Source organism: Netta rufina (assembly GCF_964035555.1).
Source record: "Netta rufina genome assembly, chromosome: 11".
NCBI classification, from domain to species: Eukaryota; Metazoa; Chordata; class Aves; order Anseriformes; family Anatidae; genus Netta; species Netta rufina.
The window spans coordinates 6,528,440-6,547,326 of NC_140134.1; the positions used below are offsets into that span (position 1 = coordinate 6,528,440).

The 18,887-nt window shown below is 37.3% G+C and overlaps 1 protein-coding gene across 1 annotated transcript in view; it reads right to left on the minus strand.

Moving 5' to 3' along the window:
- Positions 1 to 149: 149 nt before the first annotated feature.
- Positions 150 to 18,887, minus strand: part of MTMR10 (myotubularin related protein 10) — a 37,789-nt gene continuing 19,051 nt past the window's right edge. Inside the window, exons 6-16 of the mRNA XM_084293763.1 lie at positions 13,989 to 14,079; positions 11,316 to 11,493; positions 10,750 to 10,837; positions 10,499 to 10,587; positions 9,510 to 9,640; positions 9,316 to 9,385; positions 9,054 to 9,124; positions 7,969 to 8,138; positions 6,399 to 6,569; positions 5,306 to 5,488; positions 150 to 4,774 (exon numbers count right to left, since the gene is read on the minus strand). Coding sequence (XP_084149889.1) covers positions 4,175 to 4,774; positions 5,306 to 5,488; positions 6,399 to 6,569; positions 7,969 to 8,138; positions 9,054 to 9,124; positions 9,316 to 9,385; positions 9,510 to 9,640; positions 10,499 to 10,587; positions 10,750 to 10,837; positions 11,316 to 11,493; positions 13,989 to 14,079 — 1,842 coding nt within the window. The 3' untranslated portion in view covers positions 150 to 4,174. The remainder of the gene's footprint in view (positions 4,775 to 5,305; positions 5,489 to 6,398; positions 6,570 to 7,968; positions 8,139 to 9,053; positions 9,125 to 9,315; positions 9,386 to 9,509; positions 9,641 to 10,498; positions 10,588 to 10,749; positions 10,838 to 11,315; positions 11,494 to 13,988; positions 14,080 to 18,887) is intronic.

Genomic DNA, 18,887 nt, shown 5'->3' on the forward strand with positions numbered 1-18,887 from the left:
TATAGAATGTAGTGAGAAATTAAGATCAGCTGCACATATTTTTTTCTTAATCATTTTTCTTACAGCACAGTGTCTGTGCTTTTCCTGGGGAAAAAAAACAAACACAAGTTTTTGTTTCATTAGAGGAAGTGAAAGAAAGCCACCTGAAGTTCACTGTGGAAAGGTATGAACTTTTATTTAGTCTAATTTACTTCACATTCACAATTCCGCATCAGGATTTTATAATCTTCCTGGCACTGCTACTTTACTCAATAAATCATTATCAGGCACAAAGGTTTTAGTTTCAGTTGAAATAGTGAACTCTAAGCCATCACAGCAACAGCATTAAAAACCTACTGCCTAGAGCAATTTGAGGTACAGATTTCTGTCTCTTATGGTGGAGGCAAATTTAAGATCTCGTCCTTTGCTTAACTGTTGATTAGAAATTTTTTGGTTTTAATGTTTCTTTTTGTCTAAGCATAAGCCAAAACCTTTGCCCCACTTGCTACATCTTCATTAAAAATACAAGGCAGTTAATAGCAAAGTGGTATTGCAGGCAGGTGCACATTAAACACATGTGCAGGCCTGGTTATCTGTATACACACAAACACACACTTTTCAATGCATTTCAGGAATGAAAGGAATTTCTTTGATACATAGCAGTAAATGGGGAATAAAGTTGTACCACCATGATTACTAAGTCTACAGTAATCTCTACCTAGCAGTAATTAGTGATACTGGAGGTACACGTTAACCATATCAACCAGCATTTCATATTTCCCCCCGCATGGTTTACAGTGTAGTTACAAAAAAAAATCATGATTATAACAGCCAGTAACAGCCAAAATAGTGCACATATTTTTTCTTTTTTTTTTTTTTTTTTTTAGAAACAGACAAAAAAGATGAGCTTCTTGGTAGTTTTTCTATTCTGGTAGCATCAAAATGGCATTAACAGTTTAGTATGTTGAAACAGTGAACAGAATTATAATTTGAAAACGTGTACATATATACACACACACACATATATACACTTGTATGTCAGTACTTTGTACACAGAAGTTAAAGATAAGTACTCACACCCCAAAAATGCTTTTGAAAGCTATTAAAGACATTTATAGCAGTCCCTACTGACAATAAGGCAACTGTGTAGAGTGGGAAATATTTTAAAATTAACTTCTAGTACCTGTGTTTAAAAAGGAAAACAAAACAAAATCTGTTTAACTTAAGGGGAAGAAACAGCATTCACAGGCATGCATGCACGCACACACACACAGTAGTTTGTTCGTGGGCAAGACCCATGCAAACACAAGGAAGCAGAACCTTGTCTGTATTTTTCAGGACAATTCCTCTCTTCCTCCCTGCGCCCGCTCAGCCATGTATTAAGGGGGTCTCCACCGCTCCTTCCCCACGCTTACCACCATCCCAGCCTCGCCTGCCTAGCTCCCCTTTTTGAACTTTGTGAAATTACTTTTCAAGTCTGTTTGGCAAATAGGCATTTAGAAAGGTTTTATTTTAAAGGCATATTATTTTTAAAGCCCCCCCCCCAAATGCTATATATATATATATATATATATATATATATATATATATATATATAACAATATAAAGTACAAAGACCATCTGCAGCATCTGTACACATCTTAGAACTGAAATGTAAAAATTTCTGAAATCTCCTTACAAAGAAGTCAATCCTGTTTAAATATAGTACCCATTTTTCCCTAACGGGTACTAGCTTAACGTTATTATTATTTTTTTTATTCCACCAGCTGCCTGTGTGGAATAATTTATTTACACATTTTTGGTACCTTTAAACCAAACAAAGTTTTACCTTTAAGGAAAAAAAAAAAAAGCATATTTTTAACTGTAATTTATCAGAGAGGAAGAACTGGTACCAAAATACACTAAGCACACAGGTTGAGGTCTTTTATGTCAAGTATCAGGCCAGGGAAAGCAGTAAGCTAGTTTAAAAAAAAAATAAAAAATACAAAAGCAAACTAATACAACCATTTGAATAATGAATCGAACAGGTTAGTTGACTGCTTCAACAAGCTCGTAAATAAACAGAACTAGTTTGTGGACCATATAACATGCTCAAACCGTCTTGCAGCATAATTAGGCAATTGAGGTGAATACACGTTTTTTCCTCACAAACAGTTGACCAGAAACAATCTGGCGTTGTGTCATAATATGCATGCGTGCACACGTGTGCGCACACTGCTTCTTTGCATAACAACAGGTTTTTGAGGGTTTGGTTAGTTAAAAAAAGGAAGTCTTTTCTTTCTCCTCTTTTATATCAGCTCACCTTTAAAATGAAACTGCCCCCTATCCCCACCAGACCAAACGCAGTGTGAGAACGCAGCATACCCACTGTTCAACAGCTTTGCAGTTTGGATAATTTTCAGAAAATACAGTCCTGTATGCACCAGACTTTCTAGCACAAAGTTGGCACTTGTAATACATGAGCAATCTGAGACATCCAAAACCCTTATTATTGTGATACAGGCTGTGCTGAAGACCAGTGCTTGGTTTCATAGACAAATGAACAGCTCCAAATCTTATTCCCCTGCCTTTTTTTTTTTCACCACAATATACTGGGTATGAACTTTTTTTTTTTTTCCCATAACTGAGAATAGCTTCATACAAGGCCTTCAGAGCCTTAACTTGCAAGTTGGTGCCTGAAGAGAGGCACAGCATCAGTTTAAGAGTTTTTGCATTTTATGTAGAAGTCAGTTAATATAAAAGGAAGACTCACTGTTAAAAGCAGGTACTCAACAGAAGCACTCTCTTGTTCTCCACCAATGCCTTAACCTGTGAGAATGACACACCACTATCCCCCCTCCGCCCCAGTGCACTTCACTCTCATTTTTCTCCCTAAGAAAGTTGAGGGTTTTTCACTCAGCATCTGACAGTGAGTGGCATTTAAAAGATTTAAGAGCAGCAAGGAAGCTGCTGCATTAGGCAGAGGGAGGCTGTTGGATTTAATTCCCTCAAGCTGTGCTTGTCCGTTGTGCTGTCTGCGTGTGCTAGGAGTACGTAAAAAAAAGAAGGCACTGCTAACCACTCTTCTTCCAGCCCTGTTCGAAAGTGACAACAGCACCAGCACCCCTCGGTGATTTAGCCACTAAGAGCACAGCCTCATTTCTGGAACCCTGCAGGGCTTAAGTATGAATTCTGCTGAAAGCTACTTCATCCTGAAACAGAGCTATGAGAGGGGTTGGCAGGGATCCAGATCTGTGCAGGGATACAATGGTGAGTATTTCAGGTGCTTAAAGAAAAAAAACGAGGCTCTTATGAAACTTAAAAATGAGCTTAAACTTTGAGAGGAAAAATCCCTACTGTCTCCTAAGCCAGCCTTCTGTTATTCCAGAAATGGGGAGGGAAAGGCAGAGGGTGGAACCAGAACTTAGCGGAACAATTGACTGTAGAAAGGCCAGGGGTGGATGGGTGGGTAGCTGCATCAGAGTAAATCCTGCTACAGTTTCCTCCCGATTAAAGGCACTTCTAAAGCTACTATGATACCGTACGTACAGTAAATGTTTTAAGGTTAACAGTGCATTGTCCTGAAGTTGATTCCTATAGCCTAAAGTCAAGCTCCTGACAAAGAGCACAAATCTGACTGATTGTTAATGGATGTGTTTTGGGGAGAGAAAGAAAAGGGAACACTCTCCCCATGGATGCACGTATGTAGGGTGATCAAGTCACAGAACATTAGTCCATATGTTTGCACATATTCTTCCTGAAAAGGAGATGTGATGAAGGTAGTTTGTTCCCAGATTTCAGTTGTCAGTTTGTGTCTGCTGCATCTAACTACCTTGATTCGTCAGTCTGCTTGACACAAAGTCACTCCAGTCACTATCTGGGACAACAGGTATTTCAAACAACCCTCAGTAATGACTGCACCAAGCCTTTCAATTAGCATTACAAATGCTCGATCGTATATAATGAGCCAAACCCCAAAAACACAGAATGAATTAGGAACCAGAAACCAAACAAGACATGTAGATGAGAACTACTGAAGACAAAATTGTGCGATTTGAAGCACGACTCGCTTTGCTTTTAAATATTTGTGCAAAACTTACGAAATTCTTGTATATAAAATTATTACAGCTTTCAATGCTGCATTTAGCAGTGTTAAATTAGAAAAGACAAAATGATATGCTATGTTCTCCCCAAGCCTTTAAATCATCACATCATCTTAGTCTTCGTTTGCAAGCGTCTCAGTGGATAGCCAAATTTTGGCACCACTTAAAAATTTACTTAAAGGTGTTCCCAGAATGCTCCGTCTGCACAGGTTCCCTACAGGTGAAAACGGGAAAGAAGAGGAGAGAAAGTCTGGGGCCCCAGTGGTGTCGTTTAAACCATTTGCTCTGAAGTACATTCTGCTTTGATCCAGTTCTGAGCAGCTACCTTGCAAAGAAGAGTTGCTTTTGTACTGTCGGAGGTTCCGGTTTAACATGTCCACTTCATCTGCCAGCAAAGAAACTTTGTGAAAAGCAGTGATGAAGCCACCATGATTAATCTGGGCCTCAGGAACCCAGCGGAAGTAGCACAGTTTCCAGAGTTTTATTTGTGTTCCAGAGATATGGGGTAAAATCACACCGTGCAAATCAACAGGCTTCGTAAACCAGTCTCTGAAGTACTGTTCCATACTGTTACTCTGACTCTCTGTTTGCTGTAAAAAGTCTGGTTTCAGTTTTAGTATCAGAGAGTTTCTTCTTGGAAGGAACTCCTGGTCACTGATGATTCCATTTTTTAACGCAGGGGGGGCACCTCGCAAAGTTGAGCTGTAGTTTTTCTGCAGAAAATAAATACCAGCAATTTTATGCTCATTTCAACAGCAGATCTCCCTGAGCTTCTACGATGCCTCATCCAGATAATGATGTGACCTTTAAACAGTTGGACGCTCATGAGTCACCACTGCATGGCTCACAGACCAAACAATGTGGCTACTTAAGGCCTTGACAAGGAAATACTTGTTTCCTAGACTTTCTAGAGCAATGAATGATTGAATTAATCAGTATTCACTGACAAAGTTGACAGCTCCAAGGAAAAGAAAGGGGCGTGTCAGCACTTTTCCACAGGTGAAATAACGGAGCTGTTGGCAGCCAGTTCAGACATATCCAAAAATGCCCTGGAATGCGAAGTTCAACAATTGCAGTCTTTGCATCTATAGAAATCTGAGTAATTTTTCTTTAGGCTGTGAGGGTAAGAGAACACTCCTATTGCTAAAGAGAGGGTGTAAGACACCGCATAACTCTACATTTTTAAGCATTAACATCTTATATTTAAGCAGAAACAGTCCACAGACAGATAATGCCATAGTTACCTTTGAGCGTTTAAAAGTTTTCACTGCTCCATTTTGTACACACGGTGCGCTCTTCCCAATATACAAGGGGTTGTGAAAGAGCAGGCGATCCCTGCTTGTAAACTGAAGAGACCAGTCCCAAACACAAGGAAATCTGAGGCCCTTCTCATCACCCAGCTGAATATTTTTGCTTATGGCAAATTCCTGCAAGAAGTAACACTCAAGTATAATACAAATCAAACAAAATAAGCTTATTCATAAAATTAAACTATAAAACAGTGAATAATTATCAGGTAAGGAAGAACAGAGACATAATCTAAGGGGGTTACAGATGAAAGCAACAAAGCAGCAAGACAGTCTGCTGCTAGAGGAAACGGCTGTACCCTGCTTTATATTAGTGCAATGGAGACACGGGACTAATGCTTACTTAGCAAAAATATGTTTTCATTATATTAAATTGTTGGTTTGTTTACTCTAAAACCCCTAAACTCTTTATTCTGAGAAGACATTAATGGTCCTTGTGCTCTGCTTCTTCGTAAGGTTGCTACCTGCAACTTTAACAGGAAGCTGCTTAACAAAATTTGCTCATTTGTGCTTGTATCAGCCACTAAAAATTTTCTACACAGTTCTGATCAACTCTAGTTTTCAAAAATATATTCAGGTGTTAGTTTACCAAATATTTTGATATAAACTTTCATTGTGCTTTGGACTTTACACATTCTCTTTCAGCTTTTTCAACTATTTAAACAATTATATCAAGAGACTTCAAAGTTTGCCTGAAATGTGAAATTCTGTTTATTGCCTGTCATTCTGCTTTATCAATTCCAGACAAAGATCTGTTTCTTAGAGTACAAATAATAATGCACAATAACAAAAAGCTTTTTGAAAAAAAAAAAAATAAAAATTCAATTGACTGCTTTCTTGAACATCCTGTTACTGTGCATGCAAAGCTCACCTGGAAGGACATTCTGATCATGTTAACCTAGGGAGCTGAGTATTTTGAAATACATTTTGAAAAACACAAAGGAATGCCATTTGGTTTAGATGATGGTGTTTCCGGAACAGCAAGCTGAAGTCTCTTAATTGAAAAGTAGATGTAACACTTGATACTCACAGTGCTTTCCTTTACTCGTTGGTGTGGACAATTGAAGAGGAAAGTGCCAAACAATGAGATACGTGCACTGTCGTACAATATGGTCAAGTACATTTCAGAAAACTCAAAGGCTGCTGGGTATTGTTCTAGCAGCTGCCAAACACAGTCAAGAAACATCAAGAACAAAGGGGACTGGAAAGAGAAACAGGGAATTAGATTTAGGAAAAGCCTTTCCCAAGTCATGCCATTTTCTTTGCAGTTAGTGCTCCCCTCAGGGTATTTAGCCATATCTCTGGTACATTCCTTAGCAGGGTGGACTGTTTGGAGGACTGCATTTTTTATGATTTTATGTAATTATAATCTCCTGTATTCCTACTCAGCCACTTCCACAAGCAACTATGCCAATTGACTTTCTCAGTGTTAATTTTCCACAGCTTCCTCTTCTCTTTAAGAAGTCAATCAATTCTTTCCTGGGCTCTCTTTCTTACTCACAAAGCTGCAAAAATGCTTTCTATTATCTTCTGTGTCCCTTGTAATTTCCAGATTAGTACTTGCATGACACTTCCTTACTATTCGGCCTTATTTTCACAAGGGCTATACTTCCTTCTTGTTAGAAATACTTGGAGCTTGTGATTCAGCCACATTAACTACTCAATACACTTTCTTGCTATTTCCATGATGGCCCACGAATGGCAAAAGTATAAACTATAATTTATACAAAATTTTAAAAATACTTCCTCTTGCCAGTTTCATTCTTTTGTACATCCTTTCCTAGAGTCAAGTCAATGCTTTCTCATTATTTATCCCTTGATACTTCAGTTTCTTTTGTTTATTTTTCCTGTTTACCACTCAGTGTTCTCAGTTCATCTGTTGGCTCCCCTCTCTGCAGATACAGTTTTTCTGTTACTCCTCGGCTTTGTCCCTGACGAAGACTGCTAACCTTGGTCCCTCTATTTTTTCAACTGCAATTAAAAGTCTCTCCTTTGTAACGAAGAGCCCAAATAACCATAAAATTACCTAGAAATACTGAAAATCAAGCACTGTGTTGCCCTCTATTAATCTGTTTGTCAGCCGTGCATCGTAATTCATAAAGCTCTAGCGTTTCTCTATCAGCTCAATACTTTGAAAAATACTGCATATTGCTATGACTTGGCATTCCAAAAAAAAAACAAAAAAAAAAAAAACAAAAAAAAAAAAACAACAAAAACAGGGATGAAAACATACCCTTGGAAAAAACAACAAAAAATAGCCCCCTCCCAATACACGCCTAAACCCCTTTAATTTTAATTTAAACTGTGGGGTGTGTTTGTGCTAACATTTGCAACAGTTTGACCTTTTCATGTGTAACACTGCAGCAACAAAAAATCCCATCAACATCCAATTTCACCTGGTGTGTCATCGATTCTCACGTGGCTACAACAGATAAAGAATATTTATGTTTACCCTGGACAAAGACATATTTTCTCTAACATAAGCTTCCTGAGATTTGAAAGTATGAAAAATATTTGTAACTTAAGATTTCTGTGTGAACAAATGTTCAGGATGATATTGACCAGGTACTTTTGTCACATACAATTACCATTAACTTTACCTCTTTGTCAGATCTTTTTAAATGGTTACACCTATCCAAAAACTGGTATCCTGCCATGACCCATTCCTTCTGTATCAAGCTTTGAAATCCAACAATTGTTCGAAAATAGGGATCCAGCATGACTTGAATGAGAGAAGCAGCAAGACAGCTCAGGTCCCGTCCCTCTTCCTCTGTGAATAACATACAGAATATATGTACATACTTACAGTATATGTATATACACACACAAACAGAATCTCAACAAAAAGTGGCAACTGCATTTAGTTTTGAATTGCTTTTAAACAATTTAAAATTAAAAAAATATATAATTGAATTTATTTTATAACGTGCTTTTCATTGCTGTAATTGTTCTCACAAAAAGGTAGATAAAAATCAAAAAAACACAACCAACCAAGACTCATTCCATAGTAAAGATTCCTGCTGCAGTATCAAGCACAGCAATGCATTGATAAAGACCTAAAATACTCACTGGAAAGCCTGGTATTTACAAGATATGCTAAGAAGGAGGGCGATCACGTTGCTGGAAAAGTTTTAACATGTTTTCTTCCCTGAATCAGTTTTTGGCAAGCTAGTGAGCCAATATGGGGAAAGTGTCATATATGAGTTGAAATTACAGAATTTCTGATCTAGGCATCAGCAAGTTTTTCAGGTTTTTTTTTGTTTGTTTGTTTGCTTGTTTTGTTTTTTTATTTTTATTTTGTTTAACATGTAACAACAGCAAACAATGTTAGTGAAATGCTACCAGCTACTACATGGGATCTCTGAATAAAACTGATCTTGGTTATGCAAGGAATATTAGCCTAATTGTGACAGTACAAAAGTTCACCCTGAAGTTTGGACTCTATCATATCATTACCAGATAAAGAAACAAAAAGACTCAAAGTGAAAAATCCTTTGATGCTATGGTATGATACTACAGCCAAGACACATAATAAAATTATCTTTTTTTCAGTTGTTCAAATGCTTAAGATATTTAGAATAGATGGGTGTTATGTATAGAGATTACAGTTGATTTTATCTAAACTTACTCATCTACATTATATCATTAATGCAAAGAATTGTTGCGTGCTATATGGTTTTATTACCTTGTAGAACTACCGAAACATGCTTACACTCCATCATATATACAAGCTCAGCCGAATGCTTAAGAAATGATCTGGATGGGAACAGAAAGTGATGCAACAATTAATATTATAGGTTCATGCTATAGAAGAAAAAAATTAGTCATAGTTATATTTACCTAGTTCATTAATTAAAATAGCAAATCATTCAACTGATTCACTGCTTCCTTACACCGGTGGAAGTTTTTCACACCTCATGAACCATCACTCTACCAATGGTACAAACCTGATATACTCTAACCAGTGAGTATTTTCCAGTGAGGATAGCCACTTCTCTTCTGTTTCTTCAAAGGGCTCTGCAACAAGGAAAGCAGTAACATTGCAAAATGACTTCAAGTAACTATGCCTGTCAGCCAGATCTATTAGAATTGTTGTATTTCGAGAAAATAACTGCCATGAAAGAAGGACAGTTCAGCATACCATTAACACACAGCTGTTTGAGTTTGATATGTGCCGCCTGGATTTCCTGGATGCTGGGGAGACACTTGTCCAGATCAGATTTGAAAACATCACTTCTCAGAGGATGGCTTCGAGTTATTGCATTACAAATCCTATGTTGTTAAAAAATAATTTTTAAAAAGTCACTTTATTATTGGAGAGGGGAAAGAGCCTTTCACAAATCACTGCAAAGTCTGTAACTGCAAAACACTAAAAACACATAGAACATGCACCTTCATTCAAAAATTAAAAAAAAAAAAGGCATTAAGAAGATAATATTCCTCCTGCTGTAATGCTAGTGGCTCAAACATTTTTGGTATCTGCGAGTTACAAAACAAAAAATGGAAAGGCTGGACCATCAGAACGCTTCTGGGAAATGAAAACCTCAGGCAGAGTTACAGGTTAAACAGCTCTATTCAATTTTTATTTTTTCCACAATTTTTATAAAGATTTGTCTGGGCTAAATAAACAAGAGCATATATGCAGTATATAAAGCCAGGAAATCTGACAGGGTTTCAAATAAAACTTGTAGCACCAGCCTAACACACACAATGCAACATCTACAAAAAGACTCTGTGTATTGTGGTACTAGATCTGTAGAACTGTAAATGCCATAAAGAAATAATTTTTCTGTGTTTCTCTGAAGCAGGTAAGGAATTCCCCATGAACATAAGTTTTAACACAGTATCATCAATACTCATCCAATCCTTCGATCAATAAATTCTGTCACCTGAAAGACTAGCTACCTAAATAATAAACATCACTTAAAACTTGCAAAATTATTCAGTATTCCAACTGAAGTGGACCTTGAACAGAAATTGTGCTACAACTGTACTCAGAGGACAGTTTCTCGAAAGGTACTGCACTGCAACATTAACTATCCTTTCAGTTACAAAATGCTGCTGCATATTGCACATAATCACCACTTGCTCTATACCATGTCTGATAAAAGAATAGCTTCAACTGTTTACCTTTGATCAATTTTTCTTTGCTGCAATACATCTTTAATGTTGGCCATTCTTACAAGGGCACTCCCATTAGGATGATTCCAGGACCATACCTAATATGGGAAAAACATAAAACAACAAAAAAGCAGGTTTGTGTTAATTCCTTTATTTTTTCCTTAATGCTGCATATAAAGCTGTGTTAATTGGCATACATATCTTTAATATTAACATGGCATGATGATTAAGAACAGCAACAGAATAAAAAATATACTTACTGGCATTCGTCTCCCAATAAAAGAGTAGGAGTATAGCTTAAGGTCTTGATCTGCTAAGGAAGATGGGACCACAAAATATTCTGGGAGACTTGGGGAAAAAAATACAGTATAAAAGGTTACTTTTACCTAAGTATTTTATCAGCTTTTCTCTTGTTGCAATCTTGTTGCAATGCTGTCTTACTATAATGCACCAAACCCTAATACCACAGTGCTAACTGGCTGTACTGTATATCTCTTACATGTCATCTGTACAGCTCAAATGTTTTTTTGTAAACAAAAAAAATTATTTACAAACGTGCATGTTTCAGAGGGAAGTACAAAAGCATGAAAGCAACAGATGCTGGAAAACAGGAAGCACCAGGGACCATATATTCACAAAACATGACATTTCCTCTAGAGACAACACTTGCAAGATCTTCCAACCAGGGGCCTCTCCAGAGAGTGGCACATTTAGGAGTTAAAGTGTACAGTCAGATAGTATGGAGACTTTGTTAGAAGAGACAGGAAAAGACAGTTAAATTGTCTTGTTTTCTTCTATGCTTACTTGCATTATAGCAGAAACTTACCAAGTAGATATCATATAACCTTCGTTGACTGAACAAACTCTCCACTCTGATGCACCTGTCCTTTTGATTTCTCTATCCCAATCAGAGTAAGTTTCAAACAAAGGTGTCTGCTGACCAGTGGCACTGCCGATGCTGCCACCACCACCACCTCCTGGGTCTATTCCGTTCACCTTCTTTGCTAGGAAAAGAAAATTCATCAATGCACATTAAAAAAAAAATAAAGAAAAACATTCCTAATTACAAGAGCGAGCCATTAGCATCAGGGCTGACACTGCCTATTTTTGTATTAAAACAGATCTGTGGTTTAATGACAGCTCAGCAATACATGAAGATGCAAATGTACTTTTCTTCTGCAATTTCAACAGAGAAGCAATGTAAAGCTGGTATGTTGTGCTGCTTTGTAGAAAGCAGGACATGCTAATGCTCAGGAACAAGTGTTATGTTCAGTCACAGGACTTCTCTCTTCAACATGCCCCTTACCAGTGTTTTAAAAACATCTAGCCTTTATATGCTACCCTTTAATTAACTATTTTCTGAGTAAAGTAAAACAAATGGTACATAATTTCAACAGCTTTTCCTTATAAATTACTGCTCTATCAACAAAAAGGAAAATAACTTGATGACAAAGACTGTTTGATAAGGTATATTTCCTAATACATCTGCTATATATATGTGTGTGTGTGTGCATACACATGTATATTTATATCCAGGTAGTTAATATATTTATATTTATATATATATTAATATATTTAGTTAGTTAATATATTTATATATTAACTACCATTTTGTGGCTAGGGACCAAGGAAATCAATTACAAGCTCTCTTAGTAATACAGAAGATCCCCTTTGTTGATCATGCTTTAGGTGCCAAGGAGGCAGTCAGCTGTGTCAAAGGACACTGCATTTTGTTTCTTGATACTTGGAGTAAATGTTTAGATGAAGGTGAAATAAAGTGGGGCTCAACCCAGAAATCTCCGACAGGAAAGCTCCTATCTTTAGGAAGAGTTGTAAAGATGTAAGTGTAGATGTAAATTCTGTCCAGACAGAGCAGAACAGAGGGTTAGGGCTCTGCTGTCATCTCAATGACTGTGTATTTTTTACTTTCTAATATCTACCAATTCAGAACTCAGACTACTTTCGGTATCTTTCAGAAGAAAGCTATACTGAACTCAGACTGAAGTACCTAGTATCCAGAGAAATACCAGTACTAGAAGATAATGTTAGAATTTTACTGTTTAATGGCAGGATATATAATTATCAAACATATCCTGGGAAAAAACAATGTCTATACACACCAGAGCAATGCAGGCTGATTACACTCCCCAAGAAGCACAATGACAGTATTTCAACTTCTACTTTATCAGGGCTATCAGGAATAGTGAGTTATAAAACACAGTGCTGGAATTGTAAGGGCAAAGCCAGAGATCCATGCAACAAACACCATGGTTCACTTTACTACGTGGAAACTTAAATTAAAAACAGTAACAACCACCAAAGTATTTCAAGCTCTTTCCTCCAGCAACTACGGCATAGCAGAACAACCAGCTTTTGCCATTCTGACCAGCAGCTCCAGAGGAACAACATTTTTTACCCACCTTGTATAATTCGTCCCCTAGATTTTTTTCCATATGTCAAATAGCATTTTAAGGCAACTTTGTGACAGACCAACATTTTGTTCACGTGCTACTTTACCACTTTATGGCCATTTTATCTGCAAATTGCCTTCTTCCTTAGTACTTTGTAACACTAACATACATGGACCTTAATTACCACCCAAGACTTAGCAGGTAAGATATTACACGTATAATTCTGTATGCAACATAATCACATGCACCATTATTCTTGTGCATGCATAAGGCAGTCATGTAGGCATCTGCATGAGAAATGTGCATTTTTGTACAAATTTGAATGTCTGAGCTCATAATTCCACAACATTCAAATTTGATAACAATGATTTCTAATGCCAGCTCCTGAGTAAATATTTCTGTACCACAGATTTACATCAATGGTACTTCTGCTATTTGGAGGCTTGGAATGCTAAAACTGATGGTTTTCAGCTGTGTATTGGCTGGGGAACACTAAGCAGTGACCGCACAGCATTACACTAGAAATCAAGTTCCAAAGGCATCTTTTTCAGGCTTACCTAACTGACAGGGTTCAGTTGGAGATTGGCCTTGAGCAGAGAGGGTGTGCTCCAACTCAGCAGGGGTGGTGGAGGTTTTGAGTGGGAAGAACTGCCTAGTAAGCCTCTAGGAAAGGAGGTATGGAGTCCCAAGCTGCACAAATCCTCCTGCAATACCACCAGAAGAGAAACTTATTCCCAAAAGAAGGGCAGGTAAACAAGCCTGCCTGATGGGACATCAGCTATGTACCTGGAGTACCGCTACAGGCTAATACACCGATAGGAGGATCGAAGTGTGAATGGAGACATATGAGCACTCATGCTGACATTGGCAGTTTTGTTCCAGAGTACAGATACTGCTTTTGATTTTGGTCTTTAAAGTGTATCACAACAACTCACTTCAGTCCAAAAGTAAGAGGTTGGCTGCCCGACAAGCCAATTTACTTGCCCCCAGAGAAAGCCTAAAAAGCTTTTTGCTATTGTTTCTGGATAGAAGACTTACTAAACTTACAGATTGTGAAACAGAAGAAAATAAGGTATTTTCATACTTACCTGGATTATGATATATTTCTCCAACATACTCAAATGCAAAGAGAAGCTGAAGATCTGTTGGCTGAGAATAATGAGCTATTGCGAGGCACACCTAGGAAATAAATGTTTATTAGTATTGTTTATATACATAACATTTATTGCTCATGATTATGGCAGTATTAACTTTGCAGAGCAAAAGCTAAAACCAGTTTCTAATGTTCAATTTCCATATTTGATTTGAAGGGAAAAACAGAGGTTGCATGTTGAAGACTTCCAGGACCTATGTCAGTTCTGCATCTCATTAAGTTGTGTTCCCAAATTATGAAAGGCATTGATGAATCCAAGTAAAAAGCAAATTGTCTGGAAATTAAGAGCTTCTTCCCTAAGCTACTTGAAAATAGTGGGAGATACTTTCTTGGTGTTAGTCGCTTGTAGTTTGTCAGCTGAGCGAGAGGCTGGAGATTCTCCATCAATCTCCATTTTCAATAGAACCTGATTTTTTACAGTAGGCCCACTTGTCAAGTGCGGGGGCTCTACCACTAACTAAACATGCCAGCAATCACTCTTTTCCCCCTCCCCAGCTGATCTTGAGAACTGAAATAGCCAACTGAAACATCAGCAAGATGTCAGTTTCAATGAATTTTGGCCTAGCCCATATAGGTTCAGTCTCAGATGAATCACTTTCATTCACAAAAGAAATCCACCCATCACTTCTAGACGCCTGTGGGTTTAGCAAGTTCCAGCACCATCTCTGGCAATCTGATGCAGTCATCAGGTTCGACTAGGCTGAGTCACAAGCCCTGCCCTGGGAAGAGAATTTTAGCAGAGATTTCAAATAAAAGATGCATCCTCAGAACAGCAGAGATTAACCCAGGGCACAAGGAAGAGTCTCGTCTAAACTTCACATTCTTTGCAATAGTCTTAGGAAACTCTTAGGCACAGGAAAAACTTGAAGAGTGCATTCATGCTAAGTCCTGCATGGAGAAAGCCACTGCATTTTTACTAGCTTGTATGTACCACGTATGTAGCATTATGGAACCTTCACTGAGTATTTATGTACTCTGACTTTTGAGGGGGACATTTCCTGCTATTTATAAAACCAGTGACTACACACTAACTCAACCTTAAAACTTTTTTTCACAAAGTTCCTGACAACAAGTTCCCATCAACTCTTAGAAGAACAGTTGCTTTGATTTTTCTTTCAGTGCTACCATGGAACTGCAATACACTATAGAAGACAGGGTACTCCTGAGAAAGAAATAGTAAAAGTGTTACAGGGAAATGGATGAGCATGACTTTTCAAATGAACATTTATAAGCCGATTTCCACAATTTGGTAAAAACTGGTAGTAACTATCATGAAATAACTAAAAGCCACACAAATTTTAACACATCTTGAGGTTTGAAAAGCTCAAGAACCATAATAGGACAACAGCTATTCCATAATACTTGTCATTTTCTAACAGACTGCTTTTGTCTGTCAGTGGCAGTGAAGCAAAATGCAGATCTGCATACATATACATTTTGACTTCCATTTTTCTCATTAACTTTTCATTAGAGTAATTGATGTTAATAGAGCTACTCCCGATCTTCATTTATGGGCATGAAGGATGAAAGCTTTTTGCTATGCTAATCAAGTCTCAAGGCTTGAGGATGAGCTGCAAGACATTAAAGGATGCCATTGTGCTGCCAAACAGTACAATGCAAATACAGTAAAACTATTTTTTAAGGCAGCATCTAAAATAGCTTTCATTTATTTGAGAATGTGCATGTGTGGCATGTTAAGAGGGGTAAAATTGTTTGGGAAATGGTATGCGTTAGGATCTGGTTCCCAAAATGAGACCATGGCAGTGCTCTTGAACCCAGATGCTGAGAAGTTTTCTGGGTGTTCCACAGAACGGATACAGCTCAAAGTACCAGTGCCACACGGGTGAAGCAGTCCACCTGAAGATTACAGTACAGGTTCAGGACCTCAATTTCTATTATTAAAAAAAGAAAATTACTACTTATACTGCTGTCTATATTTTACACTTTGGAAAAATTCTGGTAATATATACTAAAAAACATTAAAGACATACAGATTTTCCTTTTATTCCTCACTAAATTCATATAGTAGTTTTATTGTCAGCAAGTATCAAAAGACAAGCAAATTCCACAGATCTCAGCAGATTATCACCATAAGCAGAAGCTTTTAAATAGGAAAACAAACATGTTTTACAGGAAATGTTCTCATATCAAACTGAAAAATGTTTGGTATTTTTGCCAATTTACAATCGTGTAAAGCTGAAGATATTTAGGCTCAGGCAACAAGAGAATAGGCTGCTTGTTGGAAAGTTCATTTATAAAAAACAGTAAAGAAAATGGGTTTAACTATTTCATAGTACAAAGGCCATTTCCCTATGTCAAGCGTTCCCTGCACAATGCTTTTCTGCAAAACACAGATGATACTTGCAGGGCAAGCTCTTCTCTTTTTCAACAGGAATTTTACCAAGAGCAAGAACTTCAAAATATTGCTAGCGCTCTTTGGAAAAAATCATTGTGAGCACTCATATGTAAGATGTGCTACATTAGCTGAGCCCTGCATTTCATCTTCCCTGCAACAGACTGCCTTATGAACTTGCTGGAAGCACACTAGTCTTCCCCACTACTGCAATTCCTGTTCTGAATTTATGCAACCAGGACTAGATCAAGTCCCGTGGACAGAATTCTTAATCTTCCCAGGTAGCAGCAAGTCTCCTTGGAAGAATAAGCTTTCAGATAACAAGACTTTCAGCCCTAGCCATCATGAGCATTTTGCTAGCTACTAGCTAGTAGAATTATTATTAGAGGCTTTTTAAATACCATCAGATGAGCTCACTTGTGAAAAATAAAAAAGCTTTCTTTATCCCTCTCCAAAGGCCATAAAAATATAAGGCACTGGGAATGCATGAGAAAGTATTGAGATATTACATTCTGAGATCAATACAAACAACCAGAACAAGGTAATATAGAAGTTTTGTGGAATAATAAAGAAGACATTAGAAAGGGTCAGGATCATTTGTTCAAAACTCTCAGTTTTATCTTATTCCTTGTAACAATTCGGAAAAAAATGTTCCACTCCATCCCAAGTGTTATGACGTGTTAGAAGACTAGAATTGATTGCACGGGAAACAAGATTTGAGATAATTTTCCTTGTGTTTTGATTAAGCATGTGTTTCTGAAACAGATCTCATACTCATTTTAAAAAGTTCTCTGAAGGAAAAGAGTTGAGGGAGTTCTAGAAGAGAAAGGGACTGCAAAAATGGAGATATATTTAGGAAACAGGAGATTATAGGGTGTGTGCCATTCTGGTACACGGCCAAGACTCATTTGCCTAGTAAGGCAGCACACTTTCCATCACTTAACAGTCCTAAGATCTAAAGCTTCATCTATTCATACATTTTAATTTCTTAGTTTAACGTCAAGTATTACAGTGGCTAGAAGTCAGCAGGATATTTCAGTTTGACCTGTTTGTTGTGCTTTTTGGAACAAAAGTAATTCCTTTTCCTTTAAGGAAGGTGAAATGCTTCTTCTTTCATATTGTCTAACTTAAGACTTCCCCAACTTGCTTACCCGTGCTTCCCCATCCTCCACTTCCTCCCACACCCATCTGGCTTTCCTTCCTTTGGAGGCTCTACAGCTTTATTTTTGAGACAAAATGGAATCCAACTGCTAAATGATGAGGAATGTGAGTTTCCATCCCCATTATTATTCCTTAACTCCTGTTTCCCAAATATCCATTAAAAACAAGAGAGGAAATATTTACTTGACTGATTAATGTTGGGAGAGTGTTTTTTAGCATGTATAGTCTGCAGCTAACGTTGAAGGTATGTTTCTATAGAACTGATTTTTAAACATCTTCATAGCTTACCCCCAAAAAAATTAATTCACCTCAAAATCTGATGTGTTTTTCCACTTCATTTCTGCTTTAACGTGGCAAAAAAAAAAAGTGAACATTCTATCGATATTACCCAGATATCACGTATATATTTATGTAATCAAATACAATAGAGAGTCCATGTCTGAAGTCTGACTGCTTTTAAACTTGGATTCATAGTTTCACTTACTACCAAAATGGGAATACTCTCTGTTCTAGTAAAGCAGCCTAATTAGCAGGGGTTATTCTCCCTTTTGCCCTGTTCTGCAAACCCAGTTACTTCCTTAGAAACCGATTATGTTCTCTTTGCCAACACCAACTTATGTAACTGAATACTGATGAGTATTTCCATTACATTCAAGCAACTGTGCTTGAAAGAAATTACTTAATCATGTGAAGTTAGTATCTTTGTTCTCCTTGTGATTCTTCCACATAGTTAAAGCTCATTTTAAAAATAATAATGTTCTGGTTTTTTTTTTTCCTTTTTATTTTTTACCTATGGCTCTAAACAGAACACTTGCTAGCCTCTCATACTGATTAAGTTAGATGCACAAATACTCCCATAGGTTGAAGTGTATATTGTAGCAGGTAGATATTTCACTTTGACCCAAGTGTGTTTCATTTATAGAACGATACTCCCTTGTATTACCAGGATTACATCTAGGTAGAGAGAAATCTCCCTGTTCTGATTTGTACACCTGACAGTATTTATGCAAGGTTTGACTAAGGAAGCTATTTCTGATTCATAAAGGACTAACATGCAGGTCTCTTGCTTTACTGAACACAGATTGTAATATTAACTGTTAACTTCACTTTCCCTTCATTTTAAAGCTAATAAGTGAAGAAGACTCTTATTTGAAAACCTTGAGAGTCAGAACTACTTTGGACATTATTATAGTTAAATTACAACCTGCACAACTCTTTGATTACAACAGAAATGCTGAGCTCTGCAGTTTCTCAACAATGAACACCCTAGAAAAACCTTTATATAATGTTTAAGCATAATTCTATCCAGTTCCTTTTTCT